Raw genomic sequence first — 11,980 nt, 5'->3', positions numbered from 1 at the left:
TGTATTGCTGGGTTCAAGGTGAATGGACATCAAGAGCTAATAATGGGCAGAAATGGATAAATCACAGTGGTCTTAATAAATCATCACCAAGAACCTGCCTTGGCCATGGTGCACCAAGATTTTCTGTGAGTCTTTGCTAAATCACAGTCCTTAAACTCCTGAGAATTTGACATTTTATTCATGGCAACCTGTTGCCTTCCCACAGTTCAGCTGCGACTATCAAAGAGCTCTAGCTGACAGGCTTGCAATCTAGTTAATCCTACTCTATATTATGACATAAGGTAACTGCCATCTATCTGTGAAAGCGATAAGACCTAAGCCGCGTTATTCCCTTTGAGGTGCCCTTACTGTACCTGTCCTTGCACACCTTTGGCATCACTTAGCTACTGATTCCCTAAGCCGTCTCCTAGGTGCCATCAATTTCATGCACGCTTTGTGTCACCAAGTCTTCCCTTGCTCAGACACTGCTTGCCAACGGATGGCACGTGTATCACCATTCATGTACCTCCTTTCTGTCCTTGCAGCAAGGATATAATCTTTTCTAATCACAGCTTTGTTCACCTTGGGATCTGTTCCCTTTGTTTGTGACAAAAGCAAGATTTTTTTTTTCCCTATGAGAAGCAACGTACTCTCGCTTGCATCTCGTCTCTTGTAAGAGCGCTGGCTTTTTCTCTGTGTGCGCGCGCTCTTGTCTCTGTCTGTCAGCCTCTGTTAAAGCACAGTATGGAGCTATGAAGATCACAGTTTGATGCAGTATGCTTAGTCTTAGTGTAGGGCACAGATGCCCAATTCTTCCTCTGTCTTTCTCCTCCTGTTTCTCACCATCCCTATCTCTCATGAAACAAATCTATCTTGGTTATCAAAAGGGCAAGTCTAGTGTGTATGCACACACAGATATAACATATATATATGTATATAAATATATATATACATGTGTATGTATCTGCGTCACATGCTCTTGTTATTCATTGCACCCTCTCTCTCTCTCTCTCTCTCTCTCTCTTCCTTTCCCTCTCTCTCTCTCTCTTTCACTCAGGTCACTTTGACAAGCTTTCTCTCCTCCCACTAGCATTGCAATTAGCATATTAATAAACCACAGTACTGCCAGCAGAGAGAGAGGGAGAGGGAGAGGGAGAGACACACACGCACACATACACAGACAGAATAAAATTCCTTCTGCCTGCTTCCTCTGAGGCCCAATTTCTGCCTTTTTAGGGGGGCTTGTTTTTCTTCTCGGAGATTCCACAAGGGCATTTTATGCCAGGAGCCTTTGCTGTGGGCACCCAGTACCTTCTCTGTTCCACACCAGGCATGTGAAGATGTCAGTGGGCTGCGCATGTCCTGGTAAGTGCTTCATTTTCCTCTTAATTAACTTGAAATCAATTAGCTAAAGATACGTCAGGTTTTTGGTGCAGAGAACAGGGCCTTTGTGTCTTCATGACACGGGAGAGATTTATCTGCCGCTTTCGGGTATGAAGCGAACAAAGTACCTGCTTCTTTACCTAAAGGGGGAATGAACAGAATTCCCAGAGTTCCTAAATGGGAGCCAATCAGAAGTGCCTCTGGACTTTTGACCTTAGGTCACGGGCAATAACCATTGGCTGCTTATTTGTCCCTGGCAAAAAGGGCATCTTTTCTAGAAACACTAGCACATGATTTCATTTTGTTTGGTGGCCTCAGATATATGCATACTGTATAGGTTGCGGGATTGTTTTTGTAGGGTGTTCTACTTCACAGTGCGCAACTCTGTGGTGTAGAGTGCCTAAATATTGTGGCACCGTGGGGGCTATTAAAGGTTACGGCTGCTTTGGAGACCTCTGAAAGACCCATTTTAGAGCAAGTTTGAATAACATGTTTGTACCTTTCCCAATCATTCGTGTCCCCTTTTTTAACTCCTCCAGTTCTGAAAGGGTAAGGAGCCCTCCTGATGGATTTGGGTTATTGAAATGTCAGGCTGCCTGTTGATCACAGTTGTGTTCCTGATGCAAGATGCTATAGATACGGTACTTAATCCAGGGTTTATGGTCAGAGAAACGTGAAAAAATGCTTTTTTGAAGTCCTTAATGTCTGCCCGCTTGATTGGTAGAACCCTTGACTTGCAGTAAATGGGGGCACATCTTCTGCAGATATATATAATTATTTTCTAGTACAACAAGGACACCTATTCAGCCTGCTGTGCTCTGTGCTTTCTGCAGGGACTCATTATCACGACCAAAACACTTTCTGCTTTCTTAACTACTTGGCTGCCGGAATAAACAGGGTTGTGAGGAGACAGTGTTTACTTAGGGACGGTCAGCCAGCAGCTGTTGTTAAACTACATTTCCCAGCATCCTCTGTAAGCTGGCATCTTCCAAGGCAAAGTAAGGGTTTTCATTCCTCTATGGCAGGAGGGCCACACTTTGGACATGCCTGAGTTAACTAGCGGGTCTCGCTGTGCCTGTTGTGTTCAGTCCCAAGTGGAAAGTGCTTTTTTTTTTTTTTTTTGGAGGAAAGTATTAGAATCAACAGCTGCGTTCGTTGTTTTCTTACATATTCAGCTGAGAGTGAATCACCAGTGGAGCTGTGCAACTCTGGAGATTCTCCCTGCTTCTCTCAAGCAGCAGCAAATATACTTGTATTATGTTATATGCAGCATTTGGGAATGTTGTATCCTTGCATTAATCACTCATGTTTGTCACTATACATTTGTCTGCACTCATGATATATGCCTAGATTTAGGGATATCCCAGACCATTTAGCTGTTTTTGATGTAGAACTACCTGCATCCCCCTGACAGCTGGGAGTTGTAGTTTAGCAAGGGCTGGTCAGTCATATGTTGGAAATCCCAAGTTTGAGCTCAAAAAGATAAAGAGAAAGCCAGTACACTATTGTTTTAATGGGTCACAAGCACTTTTGTATACTTTAGTTTCATAATGTTTATCCTACATGAAAGATGAGCAAAAGGTATATACAGGTATATACAGGTATGGGACCTCAGGACTTGTGGTTTACTGGATAGGGGGTCTTTCCGTAATTTGGATCACCATACCTTAAGTCTGCAAAAAATAATTTAAACATTAAATAAACCCTATAGGACTGTTTTGCCTTCAATAAGGATTAATTATATCTTAGTTGAGATCAAGTATGAGGTTCTGTTTTATTATTACATAAAAAAAGGAAATAATTTAAACATTTTAATTATTGGATTAAATGGACTCTGTGGCAGATGGCCTTACCGTAATTCAGAGCTTTCTGGATAACAGGTTTCTAGATAACAGATCCCATACCTGTACCTATATATATATATATATATATATATATTGTAAAGCGGAGCAAACTCAGGTTTTAAAAATCCATGCACCCATGCTGTTTGATTTTTAAGAGCTGAGTGTGCTCTGCTTTACTACACGACTTATTTTTTGAGTAGCACCCAGGCACTGACCCAGCGTGGAGTGTGCACTTCTGAGAGTGCTCAGCTCAGGAAGAAAATGTATAAAATCAGGATTGGATGTGTGTGTGTATATATATAATTTATATATTAAAGTGTCAGCACTTTTAAAATTTGCTTTTGAGGTTGCACGGTCAATATTGTAAGTATATCTGTAGGGACCGGCACTCTTATTCAGTAGATAAGAACTGAAATGTCTTTATTCAATCACATACCGTCTGTGTCCAGTGTTTCAATTCTCATTGAGACCTTTACCAAGGATGATTTAGAAAGACATTTGAAAGACATTTTGTTTTGTTTGTCTATTGAATGAGAGTGCTGGTCTCTATCTATCTATCTATCTATCTATCTATCATTTATCTATCTATCTATCTATCTGTATCTATCATCTATCACATTGTGTTTTGCTTATCTAATGGGAGCTTGTCAATGTAAGCACAACAGCAAGGGTGTTCTACATTCTCCATACTCCTTCAGGTGTGATTATGACCTCAAGAATGCTATGGAGGCAAACGTTGTCAAGGTATAATATGTTATCTATAGTAATAATTAATGATATATTACTGGGAGAAAAGAACGCAGAGAAATTTGGTTTCAGCAATATCTGGATTTTTGCAGCAATGCAATTTTGCAAGGATTTTAGCAGAAAGTTTTGTTTGCTGTTAGCTTTCACGTTGTTCTCCACCTAGTGGTAGAATAAGGAACCAATTAATAATATTGATTAATTATGAACATATGAATGCTGCAAATTAATTCTAAGTAAAAAAAATGATGCATGAAAAAAATAAAAAGCAAATGGCTATTGAAGTGGTTAAAATGCCCATATTCAATGTCTATCACAGGCACTGCGGCAGGAATTGCTGTGGAACACAGAAATAGAAGGCAAAAGAAGGACATCCTTACAATCCCCTTCAACTATCTATACACTCCCAAAATTCGCCATTGGCGAATTATATTTTTCACAGCATAATAAATAGGCCCCTAAGCCTGGTTTTGCAACGGATAAAAACCAGGACAATGTAACTGCATAAGCTATAATATAATGCTATGTTTCAGAATTCTAAGACACTTTTCACTTTGGTATTCACTTTACTGTATACACCTGTATATTTCATATATGCCTATATGTTATACTATGTTTTTTGTGTGGGTTCTTTTTAACTGTCAGAAGTCTCCTTACTGGTTTCACCCAGGTTGCAGACAAAGGAAGTAAGCTCTTCAGGAAAGGAAATTCTGGGGTTTGTAGTTGATGTAACTTGCTTGCTTTTCCTTCTTAGATTGTATATATGTAAAATAACATACAAGCAAGTTTAAAAAAAGCTACATGAAAGTACTGAATGTTCACAGGTGTCGGGGTCACGTTAGTACGGAGTAACATAAAAGGCTTTCATATTCCGCAGTCTTGGCCAATGTGCTTCGATTTGCCATTCATATCTTTGTGTATGATAAATAAGTCATGTGGTACATTGGCAGATGTGTTGCCTATGATCTAGCAAAGAAAATTAGAATATATGACACAAGTACATACAAATCCAGTGTGATGAAATTCAATGTAAGTCCTAAAACAAAACATAATTGCTAATGTAAAGGCAACCTTTAGGCCTATGACAGTCAGGCATTTTGATCACTGCATTTTAGACAAAGAAAAAAAAAGTTATGCACTTTGGTAGAAATAATATAAAGGGGGTGATTTATCAACGGTCAAATTTTTTTGGCACTAAAACTCCCAGTATTTGAATTATGGTTCAAAAAATGTAATGTTCGATATTTATTAGGTGCAAAAAATCAAATGTAAATCTTAGGCATCTAAAAGCTTTTGAGTTTATGTAGAAGTCAATGGGAGTTGTCTTGGGCAAAATGTAAGCCAGTTTTCAATTCGAGATTATCAAGTGTTTTTTTTTTGAGTTTGTAAACTCACAAATTTGAGGTATTTGAGTTTATCATATTAGGATTTTTAAAAAATAAGCAAACATTGGAGGTTTTTTAAAATGCAAGTTTATTTGAAGTAGAAAAGAACTCCCCACTCAAAAATTGTTAAATAAGCCCATAAATAGAAGTGTGTTGGGGTTTCCTTAATGGAGAAGGATCTAGGGGTTTTTGTAGATAACAAGTTGTCTAATTCCAGGCAGTGTCATTCTGTGGCTACTACAGCAAATAAAGTGCTGTCTTGTATAAAAAAGGGCATTGACTCAAGGGATGAGAACATAATTTTGCCTCTTTATAGGTCCCTGGTAAGGCCTCACCTTGAGTATGGGGGGCAGTTTTGGGCTCCAGTCCTTAAGAAGGATATTAATGAGCTGGAGAGAGTGCAGAGACTGCAACTAAACTGGTAAAGGGGATGGAAGATTTAAGCTATGAGGTGAGACTGTTGAGGTTGGGGTTGTTTTCTCTGGAAAAGAGACGCTTGCGAGGGGACAAGACATGGTTACTCTGTAAAAGTACATTAGAGGGGATTATAGACAGACAGCAGAGGATATCCTTTTCCATTAAAGCCATCAATGCACCAGAGGTCCCCCCTTTAGATCAGAGAAACAGAACTTTCATTTTCACGGCGAGGGCAGTGATGTTGTGATGGGAGATTCTATTAATGGCTTGGATGATTTCTTGATTGTGATATTAAAATCTACAGTTAGTATAGATATTGGTATATATATAGTTTATGTATGTGAGTGTATAGATAGCTCTGTATGTGTGTGTATATATTTGTGCACTGGGGTTCATTTGGAGGTGTTGAACTTGATGTTATTTTTTCAGCCCAGCATAACTATGTAACTATGAGGGCTGGGTAGGATTAGGCACATAGGCATCCCACCTCCTGACCCCCCCCCCCCGACTTGCATGTCATTCAGGCTGCCCTCTGCACCTTGCATCAAAATTTTCATCTGGAGTGATATGCAGAATGCAACGAGACCCCAGGTGGGAGTGCTCTGTGAATGAGCTTCTATCCATTGATAAGGTTAGCCCTATGGTTGTAATATGTACCCTCTGTACCTACAATGTTTTGCAAATCCCTCTGGATCTCTGTTGGGAATAAGAGCGCTTGTGTGTTAGAGAAGGAGCCGGCACGGCAGACTGCTGGTGTGCGTGAGTCCTAACTGTATTCTCAGCAAAGCGCTCTCTGGAGTGTATTGTATAACATAGTGAAGTCTATTTTTTTAGTTTTGATGGTTATTTTTCCTTTCAGAATCACTAAATACTCTATTCTGTGCTACTTTACCACATCTGGCCTGCTATTTGTGATTGGCAATTAAGGATTGATAATTAATGTAGAACTGGTTTCATGTCAACAAGCTCAGTAGTTTTACTGAGGAACCTTGTGGAGAGCGTGTGTGTTTTTTTTATTGAAATATGTGCATCTGCGTGATAAAGGGATTAAGTATTGGAAACCACATTAATGCAGATGTTGCCTATAATCAGGGCATGCTTGGGCCCTGCTGTCTACTAAAGCTCTAGAGCAGGATTGATAGGGGGAACAATTGTACCCTGTACACTAAAATAAACAAATTCCCTTTTGAAAGAATATAAATCCCCCTTCAAAGTTGACAGGGGCTGCTTTTTACCCTTGGTAAAGTGCCAAGTGAGCCCATGTTAATGACATAAGTGCCACTGCCTGTCAGTTAATAGGTATTTAATACAGTACCACGTGCTTCTTAGTGTATTGTGTGAGGTGTCAATGAAATTTATTTTTAGATGCAAACACATTGCAAGTGCTGTGTGTTTAATCCTTGGGTAAAGCAAGCCAACATAAAGAATAATAATGAGCCAGCTCTGATCTCCAAAATGCTGTTGGCCCAATTGTGTTTGGATGAAGTCATTGTGCAGCCAATGTCATTCTGCTATTAGTCTAAGAGGCATCACAATCCAACTGCTGGGGTCATGCTGGCACCTTGTGCTGAAGCCCATGTGACTGCCAGGAGGGTAGATACAGTAAGGGACACAAAGCAGCAAATCTACACTGTCATCTTGCTTGGTTATCAGATGGCAAAGCCCACTGGCACCTGGCACTCAGATGTCCTGCAAAAGCCAACGGCTGATTATGGAAGGATAGAAAAGCTTGTAATCTAATAAATGTACTAGGCCAGGGCTTACCCAGATTAATCAGCCTTCCATCACAAGTCCCTTGATGGCCATTTCATGGTCCAGCATTAAATATGGGGGTTTAATTTGGCATCAGTGCGATTCAAAGCAGTCTACAAATTACTGCACTAAGTATGTTACAATATATGCATGGAATTGTGCAGAGGATATTTAGCTACAAACTGCATATATTAATGTGAAGACTATCTGCCATATTGATCATACCATGTATCATCCAATGGGGCCACACTGTGTTGAGAGATGATAGGTGTTTGCTGGGCTTAATGATAAATACCAACAGTTATTATTTTAGAATCCATAATTTGTTAGTACTGTTAGGAAGGAATTTTTACTCTTCTGAGAAAAATTGCAGATGTCTTTAGGTGTATTTTTTACCATGTTCTGAGCTAGAAGTTAGGTAGGTTTCACTTGGACAGAAGGTTGAACCTGACGGACGCGTGTCTTCTGCTTTTTCAGCCTCATCTACTATGTAACTATGCACAGATTGGGTTTGACACTGTGAGAGAACTAGCTAAGATCTAAAGCACCCTTGGGTACATAGCAACTGCAGAGGATAATGCCAGAAAACTGATCTTCATCCCACAATTTTCCCTGAGGGAAAACCCTGTGTGGTCAATGAGCAATGAACAGGGCCAGATCCATTTAGATGAGAAGACCATACATCAAGTTTGATTTCATTAAGACACCTCTGTTGTCTATGGAGAGACGTGGAGATGCATTTTCCTCATCAGAGTGAATCCAGTCCGGCAGGGCCAGCTTGACTCGCAGCAATTATAGAAAAACAATGTACTTGTTTATAGGCAATATGTTACTATTATATATTAAACTTTCTGCCCTTCAGCTATTAAAACCACAGTTTCATAGCTTCCGTTGTTGTTCACAACCACTGAAGTTTAACATTCTTCTTCTAAAAGTCAGGCTGAAACTGATAATCATTCAGTGGCCACAACGGTTTCTTAGCACAGCGATTATTTCTCATTGATACTCCCAGGCATTGTGCCACAGAAATAGACAAGGAACAGGGCTAGGGCTGGATATGCTAGTCACTGAACTAGTCACATGGAACTCCCCCCGCTACCAATGGAGGCCCCAGCCTCTGGCTGCTAAGAAAATATATGGAATTATTGTCTTTAATTGAGCAAAAGGAATTACTATTCTAACGACAAAACTGTGTGATCACTGGTATGCTTGGGTCTATGTATGGAGTAGTTTGAATGATCAAATTGTCATCTAAATTTTGTGCCATGATTTACCAGCCAAATGGAAAAACTGAGTCAGCTGATGACACAATTAGTTCCTTATATCTAAAACATGCCCCCTTTGTGACATGAGCTTATTTGGTTGGGCTAATGTAGAACGATTCCACCTGCCCTGCTGTCAACTGCAAAGGGGCGGCATTCAGATAGGGTGGAGTAAATGTGGGCTCTGCGCCCACATTTGTATTGTATTTTTTACACCGACTTACCTGATGGTATAGGAAGCTATGTTACTCGGAAGAACCATTTTCCAACCCCCTCTTAGGCTTGGGGTTTTATTCATTTTCTCCCTTAGTTTCAAAGACTTGGTGCACCATCCACTATGGAAGCAGAGGGACTTTAAGTCCCAAAATCCATCACTTCACAGTGAAACAAAGTGAGGGAGGAGTTGTAGCACTTATGAGCCTAAGGGGGGGGGGATAATCTGTGGAATCAGGTGTGTTTGTGTAACTTATATTTATATGTATTTTTGGAAGCACAGATAGTGTTAATGTAGCTTGTCAAAATAGGCCCAACTGAACAAGCTTGTGTCAAAGAGGTATATTTTCCCATTTAGGGGAGTGGTACACAAGGACTAATCTCCCCGTAATGCCATCCCACCGGCTAGAATGTAAATCGCCTGTGGGATGACATACGTGGCGCCACAATGTCCCACAGTCGCCCCAAGTTTCCTCTCAAGACAACTTCGGGCGACTGCGGGACATCGCAGCGACGCTTATGCCATCCCACCGGCGATTTACATTCTACATTTACATTCTAGCCGGTGTTGCCCACAACCATGAAAATTTGTCACGGGGCGACTGATCTCCCTTAAGTGCTCTGTGACCCAGGGGGCCCCTAGGGCATTTCTATACATGGGATGCGGTTTAATCACATTATCTGCTCAACCTTTCAAGAAGGGCCAGCTCCTCTCAGTGCTGTGTGCCTACTTTGTTTCCCATGTACAGTATCTGGGCAACGGACTTTCTGCGGCATTTAGTGATCATATTTCAAATCACGTTTCAACACAATAAGAGTTTTGTGGAGCACCTGTCCCCATGTGATACTTGCTGTCTAATGCACTATATAATGGAACTTCCTACAAATATAAATAGAACAGAGACTTGATTACAAGCTCAGAAATACAGATAGCAAAATTGCCTTCTTGGTGCCTTTTTGACTGGCAATAATGTGTTTTCTAGAAATGTCACAATCTTTCCCTAAAATGTGTGTCACTGCTTTCAGTTTTCTCTGTCTCACACTATTTTTTTTGGAGGCTGGTGGGGGCTGAATTGCACCTTGTAAAGTTGATTAGGTCTGCCAAATTAGGACTAACATATTTCCTTGGAACATTCAAAAACAAGCTGATTCAGGAGATATTCAAAGAGAAAAGCATTCTAAGCAGTCTCTCCAGAATCAAGCAGGGAGAGGGTATTATTGCTGCACATTGTGGCAGCTTTGTATTGTTATAAAGATTATTTTCCACATTTAAGATTTTTGTTGCTATTGTGTGCATTTCAAGACTGCTGGCATAAAGAGTTATTCTTTCATTATTAATATGGAAGCCAAACGTGGCATCATCCTACATCTGGTATCTGGCATCTTGGAAACCCCAAGTCTGCTGAGAATTGTTTACTCATTCCAGCCCAGTAACCTTATAGCAGTTTTTTCCCTGTCAGCCATACTGTTCAGTCCCAAGACATCTGCGCTGTTGCCAAATATACTGGAGTATAAATAATACATACAATAAAGAACATTATGATGTGGTAAAATCATTTTCTCTTACATTAAAAATGGAATAAAAGAAAAAGCTGATAAACTCAAACTCTTTCTAATTTAAATTATATTTTCAGATTGCCAAAGTTTTTAGAATGGCTGTGACAAATGTACTTGTTTTCTTAATGTAAATAACATAGCAGGGTCAAAATGATGATCCATCAGACTGTAACAGGCAGGTTGTCTGAAGGACAATTATTAGTACGTACCCTTATGCACAGCTCTATGCAAAATCTAGAGAATCTATAAATAATTGTAATAACAATACGTTGGCAATTACATAACTAAATATGCCTTGCCATCGGGCAAAATAATCAATAATATCTAGCAAGGTCATTTTAAGCTAAAAATGTCTGTACTGTGATAAAAGAAAAGAGAAGAAGAAGAAAATCAACCTCATGGTGAGAAAGCAAATGGAAAATTACATATTGCCCCCACCAATTCTCTTAAAATCAGTACATGCAAAAACCTTTCTCTCACGTGGCGTGACTGTAGCGTGACTATGTAGATTCTATACTCTTCTCATTTACCCCTGCTCATAACCATCATAAGAGACAGTTTACACTTCTGATATCTCCTTTCTTGTTCTTAAATTTTCTTTTCCTTCTGTCAGTGCTACCATCAGAAATCATGGGGCTCCATACTATTAGGTTAGCAGGGCCCTCCCCCAAGTAACCCAACATGAACCCATTGGTCATCTGGGCCCTCTGGACAGATGGCCCTGTCAACAAAAATAATTAAGTCCACCAAAAAATGGGCGGCACACATTTCACTGACACCCTCTGGTCACACCCCATTATGTCAAAACCCTCCCCATGATCCACTTAATTCCCTCCCACTCCCCCACAAGCCCCACCACTTTGCTGTGGGGCCCCTGACTGCAGTATCCCGCTGATATTGACCCTGCCTTGTTGGCTAAGCATAGAAACTGCACTGAAATTTCCTTCATTAAAGGAAATAAGTGCCACCTTGACTTCACCTTTTTAAGAGACAGGCAAATTGTGCTTATAAAAAAAGATCCAATCCTATTGAAGTGACATAAGGGTGCTGTGGAACAGGGATCTACATCATGGAATGCTATGGCTTTTGGTGACCAATTCATTCTTGTTTAGGCTCTGGGCTGTTTACTGCCTACATTCCATCCACATCCAATGACACATCCCTGGGATTATGGACCTTGTAAGGGATCCTCCACTGACTGGTCAATTAAAATGCACAGAACTTTACTGCTAGTTGGGCACTTTGTTGGGCATAGGTGGGCATGTGGACTAAACTTAAGCAAAAAGCACAGCTAACAGCTCCCAAACAAGATATTATTTACATGGCTAATGATATACACACCTAGAATAGCTTGCAAACTAAAAATTAGATTTTGTTAGCAAAGAAGATGGCAGACAGAGACAGTGTCATCCTCATTTGTAACTATATATCCATACTTAATAGG

The 11,980-nt window shown here is 40.2% G+C and overlaps 1 protein-coding gene across 4 annotated transcripts in view; it reads left to right on the top strand.

Moving 5' to 3' along the window:
* Window positions 1–1,128: 1,128 nt before the first annotated feature.
* Window positions 1,129–11,980, top strand: part of ldb1 (LIM domain binding 1) — a 124,247-nt gene continuing 113,395 nt past the window's right edge. For all 4 annotated transcript variants that reach the window (XM_031904963.1, XM_031904965.1, XM_031904962.1 and 1 more), the window contains exon 1: window positions 1,129–1,344. In XM_031904963.1, the coding sequence (XP_031760823.1) occupies window positions 1,320–1,344 (25 nt within the window). In that variant the 5' untranslated portion in view covers window positions 1,129–1,319. The remainder of the gene's footprint in view (window positions 1,345–11,980) is intronic.

The sequence above is a fragment of the Xenopus tropicalis genome, chromosome 7, assembly GCF_000004195.4.
Source record: "Xenopus tropicalis strain Nigerian chromosome 7, UCB_Xtro_10.0, whole genome shotgun sequence".
Lineage (NCBI taxonomy): Eukaryota > Metazoa > Chordata > Amphibia > Anura > Pipidae > Xenopus > Xenopus tropicalis.
Note: the sequence above shows the minus strand (reverse complement) of the source record. Positions and strands in the feature narration are given on the sequence as shown.